This window comes from Typopeltis vanoorti, chromosome 16 (assembly GCF_054136105.1).
Source record: "Typopeltis vanoorti isolate ZY-2024b chromosome 16, IOZ_Tvanoo_1.0, whole genome shotgun sequence".
NCBI lineage: Eukaryota > Metazoa > Arthropoda > Arachnida > Uropygi > Thelyphonidae > Typopeltis > Typopeltis vanoorti.
Window position 1 is genome coordinate 112,712,988 of NC_143564.1, and position 26,829 is coordinate 112,739,816.

Sequence of the window (26,829 nt, forward strand, 5' to 3'; positions counted from 1 at the left end):
ATAACATCACAATTCATGATATATTCCATATATTTATAACAATGGTATGTTGATTATTAATGTATATAGAACATAATTGGATTTTTAAAAAAAATTTTTGTGGTATTTTTTTGGATGTTCTAAATGATTCATTCAGCTCATTCATTCATAATGGAATGTCTTACAATGATTCTAAAGACAATACAGTGCAAAAGTGTGCAATGCACTGACAGCAGATAAAATACAATAGCAATCTGCAAAAGCTAATAAACGTTCTGTATATCCCTCCCTTTCTCCCAACAACACAGCAAGACAGAAACTTTGAAAAATATGATCTGACTAAAAGAAAAAATAAACATGACTGTAAGAATGTTATACATACATTAGCTTAAAAATTTATAAACCAAAAACAAATAAGAAACCGAAGTTATTAAGGTATATAATGAAATTTTAAAAATCGGACCTTAAATTTTATTCCCATTACTTTTTATTACTGGGTCTACATATATGGTAGTTAGATGATAATTAATAAAAAAATATTTATTATCATATAATTGCTTAATACATAAAAAACATAGCTTTGCATTATTTCTGTGAAATAAATGCAAGTGATGGCATATACAAATATAATACAGAACATTATTATTATTTTTTTTTTTTTTGGAAAAAGAAAAGTATTAAAAAATATTACAGAAGATTCAATAATATATTGGCTCTTCAAGCACAAAGAGAGACATGATAGCAATCACAAATATTAGAAAAGCAAAAAAAAAAAAAAATGTATAAATGCTGTAACAAATGCCATTTATAAAACCATATCATCTACATCTAGAGACTGTAAAGCAAATTATCCATTGCATTCCAGAATGACTAGAAATATTTTACATGAACAAAAGATAATGTTTCTTGGGGTTTCCAACCTAAAATCTCAGTGTCATCTGCAAAAGTACAACATCCTGGCCTAAGCAGTCATTATATAATTTTGTTTATGTTACCATGTCAACTTACCCAATCTGTATATGCACTCAAACACACTTGTGAATATCTTTGTTCATTGTTTTTAGAGAGGGGATACAATGATTGAGAACTTCTTTTATTTGCCTAGATACTAATAAAATAAGTCAAGAATATTCAAACAGCAGTTCTCTACCTGAACCTAGGTAATTTGGTAATCCTGATATTCTAATATAAATGAAAAGTCTTCAGAAGTTCGATGCTACAATACAAATCAAAAACAAGTTTCTCACTAATTTCAGTCATTTCATTTGGTGAAAACTTATTTATGCATAATTTCTCACATGACCATTCAATTGAAAAAAGGCTGGAAACCCTTCTTTTTAGTTATAGTGTGATCAATAAATAATTTGTATACATTTTTTATGACATATTCACAAATGAGTTAGGATGACGACTAGATGTGTTTATGTCATATATTGAAAACAGTCATTTATCAAGAAACTATAATGAGTGTATATTCAAAAAAAGTTGTCAAACAAATATAAAATTAAAATAGAGGTACAGACACCAAATGCAATTGAAGTCAACCTGCACATACATACTTATATACATAAATAACAGGAAGACACACATACACACCAGGCAGGACTACAAATGACTCCCTGTAATGAATTGGACTCCATAAAAGTCCCTTCTAAAGATAAAATACTAAGTTCTAAAGGAAAACCTATGTAATTATATCATATGAAGTAAATAATTACATATTTTTAACCATTAAAATATTTCATAAACTAAGTGCTTTTAATATTACTTACATAATAATTTTTTAAACATTTTTTTCTTCCACATACAGAATTTTTTCAGTTTTGATTTAAAGTAACTCAACATATGTTCAGATAATAAATCAAAAGGTTCTGACACAATTGTGTAGTATATAGCAACTTTTCCAAAAGTCCCAGAAAACTGTCTCTACTATATAATACCTTAAGAACAAAGTTATCACAGAATAGAGATTTTCACTGATGTGATATTTCACTGACTGATTACTGGTAAGGTCAACATCATCGTATCCAAATATGTAACACTGTACAGCAAACTGTCAATAAATTAGATGATTTCCAGCTACCATTGACACATTTCCAACACCATAAACATCAACAATGAGAGGTGGCAACATCAAACCACTTAGAAAATGAAATGCATAAAAAAACTTCTCTGCCATTCAACACATATGTATCCTTAACTTTTAATATATTACAATATTATTATTTTTTTTTTTTTCTGTCACACTCCCTGGGGCTTGCTTTTAGTTGTGTCATAGGCACGAATCACTTCAGACTAGAGAGAGAGAGAGAGAGCAAAAAAAAAAAAAAAAAGATTTAATATTTGTCATCATTTTCTAAATTATTCAAGAAAAGCATTATGCAGCTATATTAAACCTTAATAATCATCTTAAATTATACACAGGAGAACAGTAAATATATGTGAAAATTCAAATATTGAAGATGTTTTTATGTAATAAACATTAGTTGTGAAAATTTCAGAATTTCAGAAAATGATTCCAATCTTCTCTTTGTCTGTGTGCACATGTATATACATGTTACGCGCAGATTATGAAATCGTACAATTCACGGAATGAGCAACATTTTTGCTCATTCCATGAGCTGTATAACATGCTCGTACAGTTCGTGGAATGTGTAGAATTTTGCACAATTCATGAAATGAGCATTATGTTTTCTTGGGTGACATACGTTACGCACAGATTATGAAATCGCACAATTCACAGAATGGCAACATTTTTGCTCATTCCATGAACTGTATAACGCGCTTGTACAGTTCATGGAATCCTAAAATATCACTTTATTAAATTAATAGTGATGAATCATCACATATTATGTGAGCCACAGGTCCTGCAACTCACGCCAATGAGAAACTAACCTTACTAAATACGACCAATGGAATTCTGATGTAATGTTGTACAAATTTACTGTCATTAAAACCTAATTGTCACATATTATATAAGCCGCGGGTCCTGCAACTCACGCCAATGAGAAACTAACCTTACTAAATACGACGAAAGGAATTCTGATGTAATATTGTACAAATTTACTGTAACACTTGACTAATACTATTACTAAAAAAATTCTTAAAACACAGCAACAACCAATAAGAAATGTTCTTCACCAGTTTATCGCTAGTTTCCATACATCATGCATTGTCTGTTACTATGCACCCAATTCATGAAATGAGCAGAAAACGTAATACTCATTTCATGAATTGTGCAAAATTCTACACATTCCACGAACTGTACAAGCACATTATACAGTTCATGGATTGTGTGATTTCATAATTTGAGTGTAACATATATATGAAAAAAAAAAAAGTTTTACTCTTTTTTTGTATATTTAAAGACAACTTGTTTTAAGTGCATCTGAAAATAAATATAGTAACATAAATGAAAGAACAATTTTATAACACTAAATGATATAATTTCTTCATATTCATGCTAAAAATGCAATCTTTATGTGTTTTTTTTTTCACTTGCCGCTACTCCATGAGAAACTATGAACTGAGAAAAGACACTTCACATATCTCCTCAGTTATGAGTCTCTCATACATTTTCTTAGTTACTTGTTTACTGCTTACAGTCATGTATCATTGATAAAATATGAGTTTTTTCCTTCATGTCTCATAGATTGAGACATCAACAAAAGCTTATAAACTGATCATGTGACTATGACACATGATTTTCCTATGACACACATAGGAAAATCGGCCAAAAAAAAACACTCATATACACACAATAAAAAGACAAAAATACTTCAGTGTAATGTAGTGTAGAGAAGTGTTTCCTAGACTTTTTGAGATCGCAGAACCCTAATATTAAAATTTCTTTATTGTTGAGCCCCTATGAAAATTTTCATTAAAAATTATTGGAAAGGCCAATGAACAGTAACATGCAAAATACTGTAATAAAAAAAATAATACATAATATCACAAATAATAAAGTACCATAACTCCTCTGGAAATAATAAATGTAGTTTAATCCTTTATCCCAGTGTAAGCAAACAAAGTTTGCACCTGAAGTATCTTCAGGACTGAGACAATTTGCGGTAAAGGTGGACCAAGCTCTCATCACTCCTTGTCTCAGTATCTCCCATAATGCAAAGCAATCTCCTTGCATACATGTATAATGCTATGCATTAAGGGAAAGGCCACTACCCAGACCGGTTTCAACCTTTATTGAGGTCTCGTCAGTGGGAGCCAGACCCAGAAGCAGTGATACTAAGTCCTTATAAGGACTGGCTTGAAGGGGCGAAGCAAGAATGCTTTTCATCTTCCCCATTATCTGTAGAGGACAGTGTAGGGATAAGGTGTTACTGAGCTATTAAAGCTCTGATCATAGCAGGATGGTAACAGCAATAGCCGAGCCTCAGTTAGAACTTCATTGGCTACAGCATTGCCATTACCCTCCAAGGGTATTAATCATTCTAACCCACCTGGTGATACTAAGGCAGAAGCAATGGAGAAGTCATATTTACCTATATGAGTTGCCAAAAGGCGTACTACCTTATTATTAAATTACTCTGGATTTAGAGAAAGATGTTGGAAGTTTTTTCCCACTTGGTTAGACTAAAAAAAAAAAATTATTATAGTCTAACCAAGTGGGAAAAAACTTCCAACATCCTCTGGAAATAATTTAATAAAAAATGTTAAATCACTAAATGCATAAATCTCAATGAAAGATAGAAGTTTGCATCGAACAATTTTAAGTTATCAATGTTTGATGTAATGTATGTTAAAGATGATCTTAATTAAGGAGATGCCAAATTCAGCTTATTTCGATATTTCCTTAGGGCTGCCATGACTTCTGAGAATCCAATTTTGCATAAATACATTGAAGGAAAATGGAATAGGATCACAAATGCTTTCTCATTTCACAGCGCTACTCCTTATGAATTTTTATCCAAGTTTATCAAATAACAAATGATATTTATCAATAGTTCTTAAAAATTTTTAATGCTATGCCTATGGAAAGACTGCCAACACTTTTTCTTCATTCATAGATAGATTTGTTGTACTGTTGAAATTGAATGGATCCAATTCCCCCTCCACCCCACAAAAAAAATCCTCCTTTCTGGTCCTTGCTTGAAGGAACATAGTAATCATATCTAAGAAACAACATTTTTCAAGTCAATTCTATTTTACTTACTTAGAGCCCTTACTTTCATTCCTCTTTTCTGCCTTATTCATTTGATTCATTAAAGCATGAACATAGCTAAGAAGTTATTTTCAATTTTTTGGATCCAAAGTTTCTTTTTTTTGTCCTTCTATTTTTAGTATAACTGTTGAAAACTATTTTTTGTGTTCCTTGAAGAGATAAACTCTTTCAAAAGTTGGACATATCTGAAAGATAACATGTGTTCATGGGCGAGTGATTAGTGTATCTGCTCTCCAGCCAAAAGGCTGCGGGTTCGAATCTCATTGTGGGCATGGATGTTTGCGATTGTCTGTGAAAGTACTAGTGGTGATGGTCGGCAGTAGATGGCATTGGTGTAGATGATGGAGGTAGTTGTGATTGGTTGAGAAAGGTGCCCTCCCTCGATGAGCCTTTGGACTCCCTGGAGGTGTTACGTAATAATAATAATAATAATAATAATGAGAAGAGCATGTGTCATCATATGTTATTGTACACAGTCTTGAAGTAGTTGGACTTTAAAAAATTTAACAGCTGATGTTAATATCTGATATTCAACTCAGCACTTGAAACATTTTACTTGCTAATATTTCTCTGTGTATCATACAATGTGTGCTTTCTATATTTGGCACTACTTGTTAAATTTTTGTGACTAATCCTGTTTGTTTATTGAACATATTAGCTGAACCATCAGTACAAGCTAAAACCTAGTTTGTCATTTTTAAATCAGCACTTAAGAAACAACCCAACAATGCCAAAAAAATTCCATTAACATACAAGTTAAACAGTAATGGCCTTAAAACAGACCCCTGAGGAAAACCACTAGTAAATTTCCTCTTCTGGGATATTGCTTCTCCATACACAACTTGCTGATACTTATCAGATAGCCAGTCTCTGATCCAATGCACTAATCTAATATCCAACCCTATTTGCTCTAGTTTGACTATCAGCTTATTATGCAGTAATCTATCAAAAGCTTTTGTGAAATATAAGTATACTACTGTGTATCCCTCTCCTCTGTCCAAGGAAGGTGACGGCTGTCCATCAAAGATAATACCATTGTTGTCAACCCAATTCTGGATCCTAGTTCTCACCAGCTTCTCCAACAACTTAACCAGATACCTGACACACAGATAGGCCTATAATTTGATGCTTGAGTTCTATCACCTCCCTTATTAAGAAGTATATTCAGTTTTGTGGGTGATTTGTTTCCAAAATGTCTTTTAATTTTTTTTTAATGGAACCATAGCACTATCAAGACAAAACCTCTGGATGTTTTTTAACACACTGTGGACAATCATTGTTATACATGAATGTAAATTCTGTGTATGCTGAATGGTATTTGCTATTCTTTATGTATAAATTAATCTTAGGTGATTCCTTTGCACTTTTAGCTGCAGTAGTTACATTTATACATAGATCATGTGTTAAGTTGTATCTCCATCAGCAATGTCAGTAGTAGTAGTTCCATATTATTTGCATTAAAAAACTAGCACGCTGCTTACTCATATCATTATGCTAACATTTAAACAAGTTAAAAATTTCTCTATGCTTTGGAGAAACCCTACAAGTTTTTGCAGAACTCTTGACCTCTAGTCCATTCTAAGAAAACATGATAATAAATCGCAAACAAAATAGTGCTTTTTATTATTATGATTCAGGACTTGGGCTATGCCCAAGCATCTGTACATTCGATTCCTATTGGTCCATTTTGATAAGGTTTCACTGGCCTGACAGCTGTTTCAAACTGGTTGGTTTTCATATGAAAAATACACTTCTCTGCCGTTTCAAGTTTCTTAGTACTGAAAGAAAGTTTTTGCTCTCTTAAGGTTTTTGCCTGGTCTCTGATGAAAACCAAACAGTTTCAAACAGCTGCCAGGCCAGTGAAATCTTATCAAAATGGACCAAAAGGATGTGAATATACGGACACTTGGGCATAGCGATCGTGTCTCCTATAAGGTCCGGCTAGGGAAACTCGGCAGAGAAGTGTATTTATATTTATATATATATATGCAAGTTATATCCATCTTATGTTTATTAAATAAAAATTGGAACATATTGCAGACCCGAAAGCATATCAGGGACACAAGGACAATGGGAAATGAGAATGTCCCATTTAAAACAGGATGGATGGTCAACCTAAGGTACACAGAACTGTTCCAGGGTGAAGTCAGATGACATATTAATCCATTCAGCGACTGGTTGAGTGAGGGGTGGTTTGGTTATATGAAGTTCAGATAATTAAGAGATCATTGTATATCAAAATATATCAAATGCACATATTATATCTCAAAATGAGTCTCATTCTGCTCTTAGCTAACACTTTGAAAAGTAAACCTAAGTCCACAAAGGTATTCATCATCATCATCACGAATCATGAGGCTCACTGTCTGTTGGTGTCCGATGCCTCCTTCACTATTTCTTCCACCTTTCTTAGTCCAGGTCACACTGTCGCAGTTTCTGTACACCCATTCCACACCAGTCATTTATGATGTCTATCATTCTCTGCATGGTCTATCTCTTCTGTTTACTCCATTCATAATAACAAACATGAATGTCTTTATCTTCAGGGTCCTCACTCATTCTGCAGATGTGCCCAAATAATTGCAGCTTTCGTTTAATAATCTTCTGCATTAGATTCTCTTTTGGTTGTATCTTCTTCTGATAAAGCTCTGTCATTTGTGATTTTTTGTACCCATCCTATTCTTAGAATCTTCATGTAACAAGTTCTTTCAAATGCCAGAATTCTTTTTTCTTGATTCCTTATTATTACCCACATTTCAGATCCATACAGTACACTGCTAAAGATGCATGTTTCCAGCACTCTTAGTTTTGTTTGTAGGCTGATCACTTTACTTTTCCAGATGTTATCCATGGCCTTCAGATTTGTTCTCCTGCAATTCCGATCTTTATTTCTTTTTTATAGTCCAAATCATATGTCATTTTACTTCCCAAATATGTGAATTGTTCTACATTTTCTATATCGATTTCATACACTTGTATCTTTTGTTTCATGGTCTTCTCACCAAATACTATTGTCTTTTTTTTTTTCCAAGTTCATAACAAGTCCAAATCTTTTCCCTTCCTCATTTAACATTTTCAGTGTTTTTTGTAGTTCTCTTTCGCTTTCTTCAATAATAACAATGTCATCTGCAAATCCGGATAATACCTCTGCTCGTTTTAAACCATTTTCCCACACCTATTCTAACTGCTGCAACTGCATTCTTATGAACATCTTTTAATATAGTTATTAGTTTTCTGTCAATTCCATAGGATTCTAGTACTGCTAATATCACTTTCTGGTCGATACTGTCAAATACCTTCTGAAAATCAACAAAGTATATATCTTTTTGTTTTTTCTCCTAGCTTTCTCTGCTATTAACCACACTGTTAAATTCTGTTGAAATGTAGTTCTATCTTTCCTAAATCTTGCTTGCTCATCTGTAAGGTATGCTTCCAATTGTGTTCTCAATCTTTCTGTCAATATCATCATCATCATCACCTTACCAAGATGATTTGTCAAGGCAATTGTTCTATAATTTTTACATTCTAGCTTATTCCCTTTATTGTATAATGATACCGATATCAATTTCATCCACTCCACTGGCATTTTTCCTTCTTTTCATACCATATTACATAGTTGGTGCATTTCTGGTACCATACTTTCACCACCATATTTAATGATTTCTCCAGTGATGTTATCATTACCAGGACTCTTGTTGTGTTTTAGCTGTCCTATTACTTTTTCTACCTCTCCTCTTAATATGTCCATATCATACTCATTACATGGTGGTGATATCTGCTTCAATTCTTCAGTCAGTTTTCAAATGCTATCTAAATCTAGTTTTTCTTTATATAACTCACTACAGTATCTTGTCCACTGCTGTTCAATTTTATCTTTACTCATCAATACTTTGCTTTTTTCATCTTTAATTGTGGTCTGTTTTGGTTGCCACCTTCTATTAATGGTTGTAATCATTTTGTACACCTCCCTAGTTTTATGCTCTCCATAGTGCTGTTCTATATTATTGCACTGGGCTTCTAACCATTTCATCTTATCCATTCTGAGTGCTTTTTTCACCTCATTACACTTTCCTCTATATTGCTGCTCTATTTGTTCTGATGTATCCCTTCTTATCTTCAACATTCTTTTCTCCTGTACTAACTTCAGTGTTTCTTGTCTAATCCACTTCTTCTTGATCTTTTCTTCTGGTACTGTTTCTTCAACTGCATCTCCTATCGCCTTCATTACTCCTTTCACTCTTAAATTTGAATTTTTTTTCTTTGTCCACACTTTTAAGTTTCTCTTCTAACACTGTTCTGTACCTTCTTCCTATTTCTGCTTCTCTTATTCTTGCTGAATCTCTTCGTTTCTGATGATGGGGTTTATATTTTCTTTTTAATTTCAACTTGATGTTTGCAATCACTAAAATATGATCCGAGTCTATATCTGCTCCTTGAAAAATTCAACACTGCTGTACTGATGTTATCCATCTTCTTTTAATTGTAATCACATCGATCGTGTTTTCCTATCATTTGATCGCCACGTCCATTTTCTACAGTTGTGTTACAGATGCATCATCTCGTGGTCCACAGCAAATTCTAACATTTTTTCACCTCGCTCATTTCATTCTCTGAAACCATATTTTCCCATGATGCTTTCCCAACCATCATTATCTATTCCAACTTTGGCATTCCAATCTCCTTCAATAATTAGTGCATCTTGCTTTGGTATTGTTTCTATTGTATCTGTCAGATCTTATAACTATGAGGATATAGACTTTATGAAATAAGTCTATATCCTCATCTGTGCTGCCAGATGTGGGTGCATATATCTGGACTAGTGATATATTAAATGGTTTTGCTTGAAATTGTGCCACTATGATTCGTTCATTGACTGGTTTATAGCCTAACAGTGCCTCTCTAGCTCTTCTGTTAAGAAGTAAGCCAAATCAGCCAATATGATAAGCTGGTTATTGCTTTAATCTTGATGCAAGACTATCCTCAATGTATTAAGTGAGCCTCATTGCTAAGTTAATTCATTAAATCAGCCTAATCTAATGATTAGTATGAATGGTTCAAATTATTTAGTGCTCTTGCTATTTTATTTTTATTTTATTTATTTTTCAATATGTTGACCCCCCATATGAAAGGTCACAAGATCTATCAGACACAATGGGGGGGGGGTGATCATGTGTGAGCAACTGATTAAGACAGAAGAGGTAATCTATTAACATGTGTCATGAAAAGGTGTGGATTGTACTCAAATGGGGAAAGCTGTTCCAAAGAACAGAGGTATATGGAATGAACGAAGATGATGAGATTGGTTTTATATGTTTAGAATTGGACTATGTATGGATATTGACCAGTGGCTGCTCCAGTTCATACATGATTAAGGAAAAGTGGAGGAAAGGTAGGAGCCAGTTCAGCAGAGTAACACAAACTTCTAATAGAAAATACCTATAAAAAGGCATAAAAGAAAGAGTGCCAATGGAAAGTTGACTAGATGGAGTTTGCATGAGAGGGGGCTACTTATTAGGCAGACCACCACCTTCTTCTTCTGTATGCATATTCTCTTCTGTAAATATCCTTGCAAATTCCCACTCTGAATGAGAACAATATTCTAAAGGCTGATCAGATTTGGGATTTATAAAGTGTTAGGAGTTGGGAAGCAGAGAAGTAGCATTTTGAATGAAAAAGTTTTTAGAGGCTGAGGAAGCTATGGGTGTAATATGTTTATGCCAAAATAAGCTGTATGTGTAAGGCAGTGAAGGAAGGGGAAACTGATCTTGAAAGGATGATTATCAAAAAAGTAAGGAGTGAAGTAGGATCTTCCTTGCAGGTAATGAAACATTTGCATTTCAAGAATACTGAAAACTGAAGTCTTCTTCATTCCACTTGAAGCAAAGAAATCTGTGTTTAAGACATTCATTATGGAAGATCTTGAGGTTTCAATCACTTGAGTATAACAGGATTTCTCAAATGATGAAGAGGAATGGAAAGTATTGGCATCAGCAAAACTATGAATAAGATTTGAAGTAAAAGAGAGGTCATTGATGTAAAGGAGGAAGAGCATGGGTGAGAGTACAGATCCAGAGTACTTCAAAACGGATAAAGAAATGTTGTGCGAGAAAGCTATTTGGATGACATGCAAGGAACAACCAGAGAGGAAGTTGGAAATCCATTTCATAAAAGTCAAGAGGGAGACCATAAGAAGGTAGCTATTTTAGATTCAGACTAAATAAAGGTTTGCTTCCATGCTGTGACAGGTTATACAGGAGGGGGGGGGGTAATTCTAAGGGAACAAGTCTGGAGCACAACTGGAGGGATATATCTGAACAACAGGAAACTTATTAGTATCAAGACCAATGAGCATTTTTCTGACATCCTTCTGGCAAAAGATTAGAGGAGACACATGGTCAACAGTTTATGGTACTGCAGGAGGTGATTTGCCTTGACTGACTAAAGAAGAGTTTGAGAAAAAAGGCTGACTGAAGCTACCTTATCCTTGGGTGATGTTACCAAGGTAATATCAGATGTGAGAGGTGGAAACAAAGAAGAGCAGAAGAAAAGCTTTGGCAAGGAACCAGAAGGCTCAAGTGCCAGATGAGCTTTAGGCAGGTAAGTTGACTGCATTTTGCCATGGATCAAGTTTGATCCATGGCAAATGGCTAGACAATGATGCCAGTGTTAGTGAAAAGAATTGCTGAATTTAGTGACAATGTAATTTTCTTGAAAAAGACATGAGAAAATAAATAATGCAAATGTAAATAGGTTAAATGTAATACAGACTGAAAGACTAGATAAACTGACTGGGTAAGTAAAAAGACAGTTATCTTAATGGAGGTTTTAATTATAGGAATATGCAATGGAAAGAGGTAGTATGTGGATGATGTAATAATAGCATATGATAGAAGCAACCCTAGGATTTAGTGTATTGGATTGGTGACAGCCCAGAGAGGAGGTAATTATCACCTGGCTATCAAACACTACTGTCAGTTGGTGATCATACGATGTAACCTGGACAGTGGGCATGGGCAAGCAGGAAAAGAGTTCCTTCAGATGAAAAAAAAAGAGATATTGTGGACTATAAGGTGAGTAATGAGGGAACAGCAATGATTAAAACCGCCGAAAAATGTATAACTGAATATTAAGAGCTAGACACGTACATAATGTAGGAGTGAAACTGAACAAATGTTGTGGAAAGGTGTTTTTATGGTCATAGCAAGCAGTGACCAGATATATGAGAAATCCACTGCTTGGAAAGAAGTCAACAGACATCCCCCCCAAAGGCAAGGTACATCGTGCAATATAACAAGTCACGTGTTTGTGGCTGGTATAAATTGGAGGAATATGATGCTCCCCAGTCAGTGCAACTGTGTCCGGTTAAATGGCAGCTAGAAGAGAACTGATGGAGTTTGAAAAAGGAGTTGTGATAGAATGCTATATTGTAGGCCTATCTGTTCAGCAAACTGTTGACAAATTGGGCCATCCTAGGTAAACTATCATTGATATCACACTGAGATGAAAGGGCAGGGAGTCAACTGGAAGTGCTACCCTGCAGTGAACCATCCATCACACTCACTTAATGTGACAGTAGGGTGCTATGAAGGATAATATGTAAAAACCACCATTTATTGGTTGATATGTTGAATATGGGGTTTCAGGCATTGAGTGTAACATGAATCAGCACAAAACATTTGGAACCAATCTCACATCATGCATTTCCATAGTAAGACTGCACCCACATTATCTGAAACAACATACAACATCATCTGCAGTGGTGCAAAAAAGCATGTACAGTAGGATGTGGAAGCTTGGAATTATTATTATTATGTGACATCGCCAGGAGTCCAAGGAATCATTGCAGGAGGCCTATGTACTCTACTTCATTACCATACATGTCACCATCTCCATTACAACTTACTTCTCCTACCATGACGCTACTATCATCAATGCTGTCTACCACCCATCATCGCCAAAAACAGTATTTTTTTTTTTGTCAGTAAACTGCGTGTGTTCTCTGAAGGCTGATTTGTCTGTATGTGGGATGAAAAACCTAAGTTTCTAGGAGGAAAAATCCCTGCTACCTCTGTATGAGATCAGCTAACTCTCCTTCAATTGAAAAAGACCATATAATGATTTTCCTCGTCATGACGAGAATCGAACCCAGGTCTTTTCCAAGTGTTATGGAGTGACAAATCACACTGCACCCTCTACCAAGTAGATGGACAGGTGTGGACATGGCAGATGGCTGGTGATTGTCTCTTACCAGAGTGCATAACCCCAACTATGAAATTCGAAGGTGGTGGTAGTATGATGGTATGGTCCTGTTTTTCCTGGTTTGGCCTTGGACCTCTGTTTGTAGTGCCCCAAACACTGAATTCCAAGAGTCATCTGAACATTCTGGATAATGCAATGCTTCTTATTTTGTGATGTTTCTATGGAACTGAAGCTACTATGTCTTTCAGCAAGACAATGCTCTGTGTCATAAGGCTGCTGCTGTAACTGCATGGTTTGTGGACATCATCTTCATCACACTTGACTGGCCTCCACAGAGCCGTGATCTCAACCCTGCTGAACATCTATGGGATGAACTGGAGTGTTGGGAGAAGTCAAGGGTTGTCCGTCCCACAACAGTCCAGGATATCATTACATGTCATCATGAAGAATGGTCCAAAATTCCCGTTGATCACTATCATATGCTTGTGGAAAGTATACCCCATAAGGATGTTGCAGTCACGGCAGTGAAAGGACATCCTACATCTTATTAAGGCGGGTGTCATGGCTGTTTGTTCCTTGCACTATGGTGTCTGTTGACTTCTTTCCAAGTAGTGTATATGGCAGAGAAGTGACAAGAATGGTGAGGAGAAAAAAACACTAAAATATGAGAAGAGATTGATCAGTAAGGCTAAAGAATGTAACTGAGTGCTTCTGCTATACAGTAAACAAAGAATAGCTACAGGTGAGTAACACTGGTGGATGGTGATCTGGCAAAGTGACCATTGAGAGTACAAACTAGAATTATGAGCACTTAAGGTTGGTCGATTGGTAGAGCCTCTGCTACTAATGGATCATGCAAAAAGTTAAGCAAGTTTGAGCGTGGTTAGTAGTTGGAAGGGGTTCAATTGTTCGATGCTGTTGGAACACACTCCCTCAATGAGTCTTTGGACTCCCTGGAGGTGTCAAATAATAATTATTATTATTTGACACCTCCTCCAGGGAGTCCAAAAGGCTCATCGAGGGAGGACACCTGCTCTACAACTGTCTCCACCACTCAATCCACCAACTGACCGCACTACACCAACAGCATTAACCGCCGACCACCACCACTAATATTTCCACAAACAATCACAAACATCCATGCCCACAGTGGGATTCAAACCCATAGCCTTTTGGCTGGAGAGCGGATACACTAACCACTCAGTTTTATACACTTTCTACAGTTTTATACTGTAGAAAGTGAAAAGTGTTGTAATTTCTCTGGTTTTGCTGTGCAAAAACCAGGAAGGAGTGCTATTAGAAGTGAAACAACAGGTGAATGGGCTAGGTGTTAATAAAGGCTGTTCAAGTTGTTTAATATAGTGTCATGTATATTTAGAGAAAGCATGCATATTTCATAAAAACATTTTTTTTTTTTTAGACTTAGTTGTTACATGAATCTTGCAATAGCAGGTTCCTAAAGAAGGAGGGCAAAATAGTGCCACTGCACAAGAGCAATGCAATATGAAGACAGAGGTTTCCAATTATTGACCAGTCTGTATATTTGCAGCTACAGTCAAGATATAGAGACAGTGGGTATTATTTAAGGATTACGAACTGGTTCAATTTGCAGAGAATTCCCTGTGACGGTCAGCAAAGGTGTGTTGTCTGTTCAAGAGAAGAAACAAGCATATCACAACTGACTTTCATTAAAATTACAATCTTCCTTTATGTCAGAAGATGGAGATTTACATACTTCTTTAATCAAAACACAAAACAGATGTAAAGAAATTATCAACACATGCTATTTCCCTGCTAAAGCTATTGGTTTCTTACTTTTATTCCAGTTCTTTCGCTAATGATCATGGTAAATAACTTACCAATCAAAACCTGCAACATTCAATGTCCCCTTTAATTTTTGTCATAAAGAGATCAAGAGAATGTTATAACTTGATATCAAAAATGACTCCTGGTCCAATGGGATTTCTTTGAATTGTTCTGAAGTCAATTTATGCTTTAGAATTGATTCCTATTTGGTGATACCTTTTTTATACTCCACCAATTCTAAAGAAGGGTGATAAAGCTTCATGATTAAATTATCATCCAAGGAGAAAACCATTTAACACTCAGCCTTCTAAGCTTCCTTGAAGCTGCTCAAGTGATAAATAATCCCCAGTATGGATTCCTTCAATGTCAATCAAAAGAGGATTTTCTTTCCTATGTCACCCACATTTGAACAAAATGCCATGGAGAAATTTTGGGGAATGTGGTTGCTGTTGAAACACAATCTGTCTTCTAACTTCAGAAAGGTTTGCCAGCTTTCTGCTTGAACATTCATCGTATACAATGATGGAAGGACTTTTATACTCTACTTTGCATCTACTATTGACATTCCACAAGGCTCTGTTCCTTAACTTACTCTCTTCCTTCTATATATATATCAATGACATGACTTTTTTGCAGTTGATTACAAACCCATTTCCAGGTTTTGCTGATCACAGTACATTGCAATCTTTCTCATTGCAATTCTCCCACTTTTAGAATCCTAAATTCTGATTTCCACACTATTTTTCAATGGGGTTCTGATAAATCCGTTAAATTCAATGTTGGTAAAATTCAATTCTGTCTGATTCCTTGCAGAAACTTTTTTTTTTTTATCCCCAATTTCACTTTTAGCAACATCCAAATCCCTCAGCACGATGAATGTAATGGTGCTAACCTTTCTTCAATCTTTCTTGGAATGCCAGAATGCACTGTGAACATTGCAAATAATTTTACAATTCAATATAATAAACATGTTGCCAGTTATGCGGCCTTCCCACAATGAGTCTGCTGACTCTATGGAGGTTACTGTAATAATAATGAACATATACTGGTAAAAACTGGGACATAAGAAGAAGATATAAAGTAAAAAATTATGGAATAACTTAAATTGAGAAAATTTATTTATTACCAGAAGAATTTTCATGTGCATTTCATGATCATTCTCAATGCAAATAGGAAAAGAGATAAAATGAATTAGAGTACCAATTAAAATTAAAGTGCGTGTTACAATGCATTATATTGATTGCAGGAGAGCTCCATCTATAAAGTACTTGAATTCATGGGAACAAAAACGAATAATAGACAAAAAAAAAAAAAAGTACGTCACTTAACACAAAATTAAGGAGTATTACTAAGGATCTTCTTCTTCTTCTGTTCACTGGACATCCACAAATGCCATATGGTCACTCCAATGCTCAGTGATGTGCCACACCAGTCCTCACCATGTAGTCCTGTTGTATGCATTTTTTTGAGGCTTCAACTCTCTGAAGATCAGTCACTCTACACACACACACACACACCATCCATCTCATTGATAGTCTGTCCCTTCCTCTTTTTTCAGGAACTTTACCCTCTATTACTGTTCTGAGAAGTCCTCTTTCCATCCTTTCAATGTGTCCAAAATACTTTAACTTTATTCTGTCAGTATCCTTAAGGGGCCTTAAAGGTCTACTGATCTTTTCTAACACCCAATTAATTGTATACCTTTCAGCATATGATATCCTCAACAGCCTTCTGTAACACCACATCTCAAAAGTTCCAAGTCTCACATCCATAAGTTGCTGTTGGAAAAACAACTGCATATAAAATCCTCAACTTTGTTCCCATGGCGATAGATCCATCCTTACAGATTATAGACACGTCTCTGACTGTTGTTTTAGTCATTCCTAATCTTCTTCTGATGTCTTCTTAACATTAATTCTTCACATTAATAATGAATCCCAGATACTCGAGCTTGCTGACTTCAATTCTTTCTCTATTAAAGTACACTTGTTTCTCAAGAGCTTTCCTGTTTGTATTTCCTTTGAGAACAGTAATCTTTGTATTGCTAGGATTGAGTTGAAGGTCCTCTGTTATTACTTATCTTGTAAACTTTATCAAGAATTTCTCCTAGTTCTTCCTTGTCATTACAGAGGAGTACAGTATCATCAGCATACCTCAGATTACTGATCAATCTACCACTTATTCTAATTCCTGTCTTCAGCTCATCAAATGCTTCAGGCATGATACATATATATATATATATATTATATATAATAAAATTATATTATATTATTATATAAAATAAAATTATATATATATACAGGGTGTTCGGGATAAATTTGACATATTTATAATTAATTATATTTTTCCGTAAGTTACATGTATTAACACACACTTCTCTTCATTTAAAAGGTTGGACCCTTCTTCATTCATATACAAGATGTCAGAAAGGATGGATAGCTGGAACCCACCTGAATCATGGAAGAGAATAACTTGTATCATGATGATTCGTGCCGGCCATCAAAATAAGGATATTTCGACTGCTGCCCAATGCTCCCTGAATACAGTAAAAACAATCAGGCATGAACTAGAGACTTGCAATGGTGACTACGAGGATGTAGCAAGAAGAAAGATCCCTAGCAGACGATCTGATTGCGTTCGTACAGCAGAATTCCTCGTAAATCTGCAGGAACAGGTGTTGAAGAACCCTGGCATTGGAATTCGGGCTTTGTCACGTGAAATGAATGTTGCAGCCTCTACTATGAAGCTTGCACTCAATGAAGACCTCCGCTACTACTCATACAAGCGCCGCAAAGGTCAGCTGCTTACAGAAAAGGCCCGTGAAAAACGTTTGATAAATGCGAAGAAACTTCTAAGCAGAGTGAAACATCCTGCGGAACCACAAACAATCTGGTTCTTTTCCGATGAGAAAAACTTTTGCCAGGATCAAAAACACAACACGCAGAATAACAGATGGCTTGCATACAGTACAAAGGACATTCCTCGTGTAATGCAGACTAAATTTCCCCAAACTGTGATGGTTTTCGGATGTGTATCCTCTGAAGGCAATGTGATGCCTCCGCATTTTTTCCAAGAGGGCCTCAGGTTGACTTCAGATGGCTACGTGGAGTTGCTAAACACTGTAGTCAAGCCCTGGATAACAAGGGTAGCCAATGGTAGGCCGTATGTATGGCAGCAGGATTCGGCCCCTTGCCACACCTCTGGGAAAAGTCAAAAATGGTTGTCTGAAAATTTCTACGACTTCACCAGTCCAAATGTTTGGCCTCCAAACTCCCCAGACCTTAACCCCATGGATTATTTTGTATGGGGCGCAGTTGAAAAAGACACCAATCGCACTTCCAGTAATACAAAAGCCCAGTTAATGGATAAAATTAAAACAGTTTTTGCGGCCCTTCCCAGGGAGACTGTAGCATCAGCTTGTTCGAGGTTCCGAAGCAGGATTGAAGCTGTGATCGATGCTAATGGTGGTTATTTTGAGTAAATCTTGTTGATAGTATTGTAATTAACTCTGCCTGTAATGTTTTTTGTCAATTCATTAAATTTAATAGATACAAAGAAGATTTTCTTTTTCCTTACGAAACTGTCAAATTTATCCCGAACACCCTGTATATATATATATATATAGTCCTCAGCATATATATAATAACCAAGTGAGGAGAAAGTAAAAAACCTTCCTTAACTCCCTTTCCAACCTGAAGCCAATCAGTTAATCCAACATCTGTTCTTACTGCAGCTTCTTGCTTTCCCCCTGTACAAGTTGGCTATCAACCTGATGGTATGTTGAGGAAAACCCATTATTTTCATTACTCCCATGAGGAATACAGTCAAAAGCTCCTCTAGAGTAGTCTAAGAAACACATTACCAGAAGGAGGAGTCTAAATTCTTTATATTTTTCTATGATCTGTCTAAGGCAAGGAATCTGATCTCTGGTGCCCTTACCTTTCCTAAAACCTGCTTATTCCTCAGGCATCTCTGTCTCAACTTTGACCTCAATCCTATTTAGCATGATCTTCAAGTAAAATCTTGCTAGCATGAGATATTAAACTAAGTTCTATCATGGAAGTTTATTTTGCACTTGGTTAGACCATAATAAATTTAGTTTAATCCTTTATCCAAGTGTAAGCAAACAAAGTTTGCACCAGAAAATATTTTCAGGACTGAGGTAAGGTGGTACATCCCTTGGCAACTCGCAGCAAAGGTGGATCAAGCCCTCATCACTCCGCATCTCAGTATCTCCCATAATGCAAAGCACATCTTCCCTTGATGCACAGCAGTATACATGTAAAGAAACGGGAAGTGATGAGGGCTTGATCCACCTTTGCTGTGAGTTGCCAAGGAATGTACCACCTTACCTCAGTCCTGAAGATATTTTCAGGAGCAAACTTTGTTTGCTTACACTTGGATAAAGGATTAAACTAAATTTATTATAATAACTATAACACTTTTTTTGAATGTTAGTCAAGTGAGTTTTAATTTATCGTCCTATATGTTTCACCGATTTTTGCTATCAGCATCTTCAGGGAATACAATTGGTAAGCTATATGAAGGTAACAGACTAGGTTTTAACTGACAGTTCTAATTCATACAAAATTAGTATTGTGCGAGACAATGCGCGTGTCTCGCACAATACTAATTTCAACCAATAACAGTTTCAACCTGTCTGTGTATAGCATATGACTCTTATCCCACTCAATGAGATAGTTGGTAGAGGCAAAGTAGCAAGAAAGGCCTGAAATATCTTGTCTGTTGTTTCTGACATATCCTATGTGTTCTTTCTGTCTCGTTTCGAAGCTTCTAGAGGTCTGACCAATGTAACTAACACCACAGGAGCAAGGTATATTATATACTCCAGAGTACTTGTAGAATGGATGAGGGTTTTTCGGTGATCTTAAAAATTTCCAAATAGTATTGACCGGCTTGAATGTTACTTTAATATTGTGTGGTTTTAGAAGGATAGCCAATTTTTTGGAAATACTGCTTACAAATGGAATAGTTATAGTACTGATGTATTGGGTGTCATCACGTTGTGTTTGTGGTATATCCGAAAAGAGGATATTGTTGCAGAGTCTTTTAGGATAACCGTTTAAGGATAGCTCTCTGGATATTGTAGTTAATTCTTTTTGAAAGTCATCTTGGTCTGTTGTGTAATGTATAGCTCTTTTCTTAAGCATATGGATAATGCTAAGTTTCTGGGATATATGATGTGACGAGTTGAAATGGAGGTAATGTCCAGTATTTGTAGGTTTTCTATACACAGACAGGTTGAAACTGTTATTGGTTTGTTTTTTTATTAGGATGTCTACGAATGGAAGTTTTTCATCTTTTTCAATTTCTAATGTGAATTTGATGGTATGGTGGAAACTATTGATTTGAGATAATCCATTAGTTCTTCTTTTGTATGATTCCAAATGATAAAGATGTCATCAACATATCTCCAAGTTTTCGGTTTTGGGGTAATTTGAGATAAGATTTTATCTTCTAGGTCTTCCATGAATAAGTCAGCACAAGAAGGAGAGAGGGGGCTACCCATGGCTAATCCGGTAAGTTGTTTGTAGACTGTTTTTTGCCAAATGAAATAGTTCGAAGTTAAACAATGATTGAAGAAAGTAGTGATGTTTCTTGGGAACAAGTTGTCTAAGATGTTGATGACTTCCACAACTGGAATGTTTGTAAACAGAGATGTGACATCAAGGCTTGCTAGTATATCATCTTCAGATATAGGGATGTTTTTCAATTTTTCAATAAAATGTTGCGAGTTTTTAATATAAGTATCCGAGTTGTGAATGTGTTGTTGTAAAATCTTGGCTAGATATTTAGACAGTTGGTAAGTAGGAGAATAGATTCCATCAACTATTGGACGTAATGGTATACCTTCTTTATGTATTTTAGGAATGCCATACAATCTTGGAGTCAAATTCTTATTAAGTCTATAGGCCAGTTAGTCATTCTACGTAATAACTGGTCTTTCGACTTTTACATAAGTGGATGAGTTTCCAAATGAGGATTTTCCTGGTGAGAAAGCTCCTCCAAATTTTCTTTATCCACTCTGTTGTACAGTTCTTCACACAATTACTTCCATCTGTTTTTGATTTCCAATTCTTCTGTTATCCAAGGGAGTCTAAAAGTCTTCTGTTAGTAATGCTCCATTATTGTCTTTGATGATATTCAATTTGGACGTAAATTTGTGCTTTAGGTCATGAACTAAATAAAACACCCTTTTATAATTGTGCCTCCTCATCTAGAACTCTATCTCTTCACATTTATTAGTATAAAACTTTTCCTTGTCCATCCTGATTGATGGCTCTTCTGACTTCTCTATGTAATCTCTTATATTCTTCAGTTCCTGTGTCTCTCTGTTTTTCCAACTGCTTTCTTTTGATTAGTTCCCATGTTGAATCTGATATCCATGGGTCTCTTGGTCTTCTTATTGGGCTGGGATACTTCTTAGCAGTAACCTGTATTATCACCTTGACTCCTTCCCAAACATATCTGGTGAGTTCTCCTCATTGGTCTCCAAAAAATCATCCAACCGAGTTGATTATTCTTCTGTGAATCCACTAGTGGGATGTGCCTGACTTGGAAATTTTTGGAGTCTTAGTCTTACTTTGGCTCTTACTAGCTGATGGTCTGTACCACAATCTGCTCCAGGACAAGTATGCACATCAGAGATGCTTGTCTTCTGGCTGGAGAGCCAGGATGTAATCAATCTGGTGGCTTGACCTATCAATGTTAGATATCCAAGTACAGGTCAGTCAGAGATGTTTCTGGACAAACTCTCAAAATTGGAAAAACCTCATACAGTAATTTTTTTTAAGGTTCGGCCAATAGATATGGGCTTGACATATTTCTTATAGAGTCTTTATAATAAGAAATAATTTTTGAAAAAAGCTGAAGTTTAGTGAAAAACATCAGCCTTATCCCAGTGAATTCTGTATCTAGTAGATATAGCATTACTGAGTAGACTTGACCTATCAGATTCACAGAGCAGAAAATAATATTCATATTCCTATAAATGAATCAACCAGTTTGCCAATAATATGAAAGACTACATGAGCACAGAATTCTATAAACTCCAGAATAGGAAAGTAGAGGATAATCATCTTTCAGGAGAGTCTAAAAACAAATTTAATTTCTGAACTGGACAGAAAGAAACTTGAAGTTTAATCTAGCAAAATAGTCTCACTAGCATTTCTGACATACCCTGAGATATACAGAATGAAAATTCTAGAAGTATCCATACCATTCTTCCCTAATGAATAAAAAAAAAAAAAAACCCAAAGTCTTCAAAAAACATTAACAGATGCCTGCTTTCTCTCTAATCACTTACCCATGCATAGCACTCTTGTTACAATTATACTTGTCAAGAAATTATATTCTTGTTTAATTGTTTTTCCAAGTGCAAGCAAACAAAGTTTGCATCTGGAAGTATCTTCATGGCCAAGTGAAAAAACTTTCTACTATTATTATAGGTTTTGTGGCTTATGGGTGTGTTTGCATGGGGTGTGTGTGTGTGTGTGTGTGTGTTTGTGTGTGTGTGTGCATGTAATATATGCATATATATCTTGCTCAAGCAGCAAATCCACTGATTGAATAGAAGGAAAATGCATGTATCTATGCATCAATATTACAACATTTCTTGAAGGAGTCTCCAAGTGTCTCAGATCTGATCTACACGAAATATAAAATCACTAATTAATATTCTGCAATGAACAAATTTTTAAAATTTTTCAAAGGCACCACCTCACAGGTAATTGATAATTTCATCCAACTACTTCCACTGAGTAAAAAAATACCTCACTGTGGGAGGTCATTACTAACAAACACAGTGCTCAGCAAACTTTTGCACTTGCCATACTCTCAAGGAATGCATTTCAGTCATCTAGTATTCCTCAAGTAAGCAACTGCTCCTTACTCTTCCAAAATGTCTTCATTCAGGGTCTACACAGAATAGTAAAACAAATGTTGGGCCTGATCAGGCCTTCTTAGAGTGGAACCTTAACTTCTTTATTACAACATCCCCCCCCACCATTGTTGCCATAATGTATTGTCGTTATTTTCATGTTTCTCATATAGCACCAATTTCAGGTCCATGTTCAACACTGACTGATATCCCTATCACTTCTACTTACTACACATTATATCCCCCCCTCCCTCCCACACACACACACACATCATCTCAATCTTGCTTTCCAAATTTCAAAAGTTTTATGCTTTACAACACTGGACTGATATCAGTTTCACTTTTTATAGCTGAGGTTGTCTACATATGCTACAAAGCATATGTAGACAACCTCATATATCCCGAGAGTTTTAGATCTGATCATTTCATCAGAGGATGAAATTGTGAATGGGGGTTTCACACTTTCCTACAGTTGGTGAGAGCGATCATGAAGTGATCACCTGGGTTGTGGCTAACCATATGCAGACTTCCGTGAGAAAAGGATATATGTGGAATTATAAGGCTAGTGATTACGACAAGCTGAGGAGACAGCCTAGAACTATAGCATGGAATGAGGAGTTAAGCGGTGAAGAAATAAATGTAGCTTGTGAACTGACAAAAAAAATACATACAGCATCAATGTGTGAATGTATTCCAAAGGTAAAAGGTGGAATAACACAGGAGTAAAATGGATGAATGAGGGGCTTATGTATGAAATCTGGAAGAAAAAAGTACTTTGGAGACAGTATATAGGATGAATAATGATAATAATAATAATCAGTTACATGAAGAGTATAAAGAACAGCCAGGAGAGTGTCTCAGTTAGTAAGGAAAACAAAATTGGAGTATGAGCAGAAATTGGCAAATCAGGCAAAGAAAAACTCTAGAGAGTTTTTTAGATATATGGCAAATAGAAGAAAGAATGATCATGGTAAGATGATGTTAATGGATGAAAATGGTAGAATTGCAACATGTTGTTGAGGATTCAGTGATCAATTTATAAGGGTGGAATCATGAGGAACTTAAGTGTAGAGGACATAGGAGAGGATGGCTTAATTGTGAGTGAGCAGGAGATAGTTGAGGAAATAACCTTGATGTCAATATGGTGATACGATTTGATGACATATCACCATGCATATCAAGAGAATGTTCCAGGGAATTAGCAGCAGCATTGGTATGCCTGTTTAATAAGTCTTACAACAGCACTGGTGTCAAGAGAGTGGAAAGAAGGTAAAATTGTTCCAATTCATAAAGGTGGTGATAAGGTTGTGGTTTCAAATTATAGGCCAATCTGTATATCTGGAGTAGTGGTGAAGGTAGTAGAGAGATTGGTGAGAAGTAGGATACAGAAATGGGTTGCTAACAATAGTATTCTCTGTGGTTATTAGCATGGATTTGTTAAAGGGAGATCATATTTTACTAACTTACTTAAGTACTATAACAAGGTGACAAATACCTTGGACAGGGAAGATGATATACAGTGATGCATTTTGGATTTTGCAAAAGCTTTTGATAGATTGCCACACAACAAGCTGTTAAATAAACTGAAACAGATGGGATTGGATAACAGACTTCTGAGTTGGACCAGTTGCTGTCAGATAGGTATCAGAAAGTTATATATGGTGGTGCAGTATCCCAAAAGAGGAAGGTCACTAGTGGTGTAATGGATGGGTCAGTATTGGGACCACTGTTGTTCAATTTGTATATTAATGATATTGGGATGGGATTACTTAGTGATCTGCAGCTGTTTGCAGTTGATGTAAAATTGGGGAGAGCAATGCAGAGTAAAGTATATGTTATGGTCTTACAGGAGGACTTGAACAGATTGCATGAATAGGCAGGTAAGTGGAACTATCAGTTCAATGTTGCAAAGACTGAGGTTTGATATTTGGTAAGCAACAATGGGATGCAAATTATACACTTGGCAGGGAAACTTTAAAGGAAGTAGAGGAGATGAGAAATCTGGTAGTTGTGGAGGACAAGGATCTGAAATTCAGGGGCCACATTGGATAATGGCAATGATGCAGAGGACCATGCAGAAATAAAGAGGCTATGATACCATTGCATAAGTCTTTCATCAGGCCTCATTATCGATTATTATGCACAGATTTGGTTGCTGGGTTTTCATGGTGATGAGGATATGTTGGAAAGGGTCCAGAGACGATTCAAAGGTAGTTAGTGGTCTTTGGAATGTGGAGTATGAGGACAGATCGAGAGAATGTAAATTGCAGAACCTCGTGAATAGGAGGAAGAGGGAGGGGATATGATTGAGCCATATAAGCTAGTCAGGGGTTGTTATCAGGTTGACATGGAAGAGATTTTTCATAAAATGGGAGAGGGGGTAGAACAAGAGGCCATTGCTGGAAACTATAAGAATTATGTGAGCAGAGTGAGAAGTAGGTTCTTTGCATGGAAAGTGGTTGGTGAATGGAATACATTGCCTGAGTGTGTTGTGAATGTAGACACATTGAATCAGTTTAAGGAATGGTTAGAAGAGCATTGTGTGCAATAGTGTGTACCTCCCGTGATGAGTCTCCGACTCCATAGAGGTCAGAAAAGTTTAAACGTTTCCTAATTAACATACAAGTAAAACAAATCTTAAAGTATGTTAAAACAACTGGTGAAACCAAAAGTACAAAATACTTGTGTGACTCCTTGCTTCATGTTGATACCATCCCAAGAATTTATTGCATAAATGTGAAGTAACAATTTCCATGTCAAGTTGGCTGATCTAAGAGAAAGCAAAAGCCTTTCGAAAAATTAAAAGTAAGAAAATGTCTATGAACTTTATTGATAATCATGCTTTTTTGAAGCAATCCACTTGAAAACACCTTAACAACAACAAAAAAGTACTGATGAGTAAAGAATTGTTCTCATAACATTACTTTGGTTACAGTTAACTTTTTTTTTGTCAGTCTCACTTAAAAGATCAAACATGGAACTTTGTCAAGCCATTTAGGCCTCTAGGTGATGGAAATCACCAATCATATAAAGACTCAAAATATTTGTGTGAAAGTGGGATTCCAATGAGGGCTTGTTGGTTGAAGAGCACAGATGCTATCCATTTAGTCAACCAGGTTGATATTGTATTTTATATAATATACTCTAGTTCTTCTTCTTCTTCCTATCATGGAATATAAGCCATGTGGCCTGTTCCGGTCTCATGCCATCTCTTTCTTGGTCTTCCGATTCTTCTTTTTCCACTTATTTTGTATCTGTATAATATTTTTGGTAGTCTGCTGCTGTCCATTCGATTTAAATGTTCTAGCCATTTTTGTTTATACTGTCTTATGTAGTAATTAATTGGTTTGATTTTTAGGGATTGTAAGATTTCTTCATTTGTTTTGTGGTCCCACTTGGTATATCCAGCTGTTTTTCTGAGGAACTTCATTTCTGCTGTTTGAATTCGTTTTTCATCTTTCCTTTTCATGGTCCATGTTTCGCTTCCGTATAGTAGAGTTGGTTTTGACAAGACATTATATAGTCTGATTCTAGTGTGTTTTTGTACGAGGGATGGCTTAAATATACTGTTTATTATGCCATTTACTTTGACAAAGTTTGATATTTTAGTGTCTATGTCTTTTTCTTCTTCGTATGATAGATCACATCCCAAATATCTGAAAGTGTTTACTTGTTCTAGTATTTTATTATCTATCACTATTTTACTTCTTATTGGGTTTTCTCCTTTGAATGCCATTATTTTTGTTTTTTCTTTGGATATTGTCAT

General features: G+C 35.7%; 1 protein-coding gene across 1 annotated transcript in view; it reads right to left on the reverse strand.

Annotated features, from left to right (window-relative positions):
- Window positions 1-431: 431 nt before the first annotated feature.
- The window catches only part of ATP8A (ATPase phospholipid transporting 8A1), a 1,088,708-nt gene continuing 1,062,310 nt past the window's right edge, over window positions 432-26,829 (reverse strand). The window contains exon 41 of the mRNA XM_090406292.1: window positions 432-2,274. Within this exon, the coding sequence (XP_090262418.1) occupies window positions 2,221-2,274 (54 nt within the window). The 3' untranslated portion in view covers window positions 432-2,220. The remainder of the gene's footprint in view (window positions 2,275-26,829) is intronic.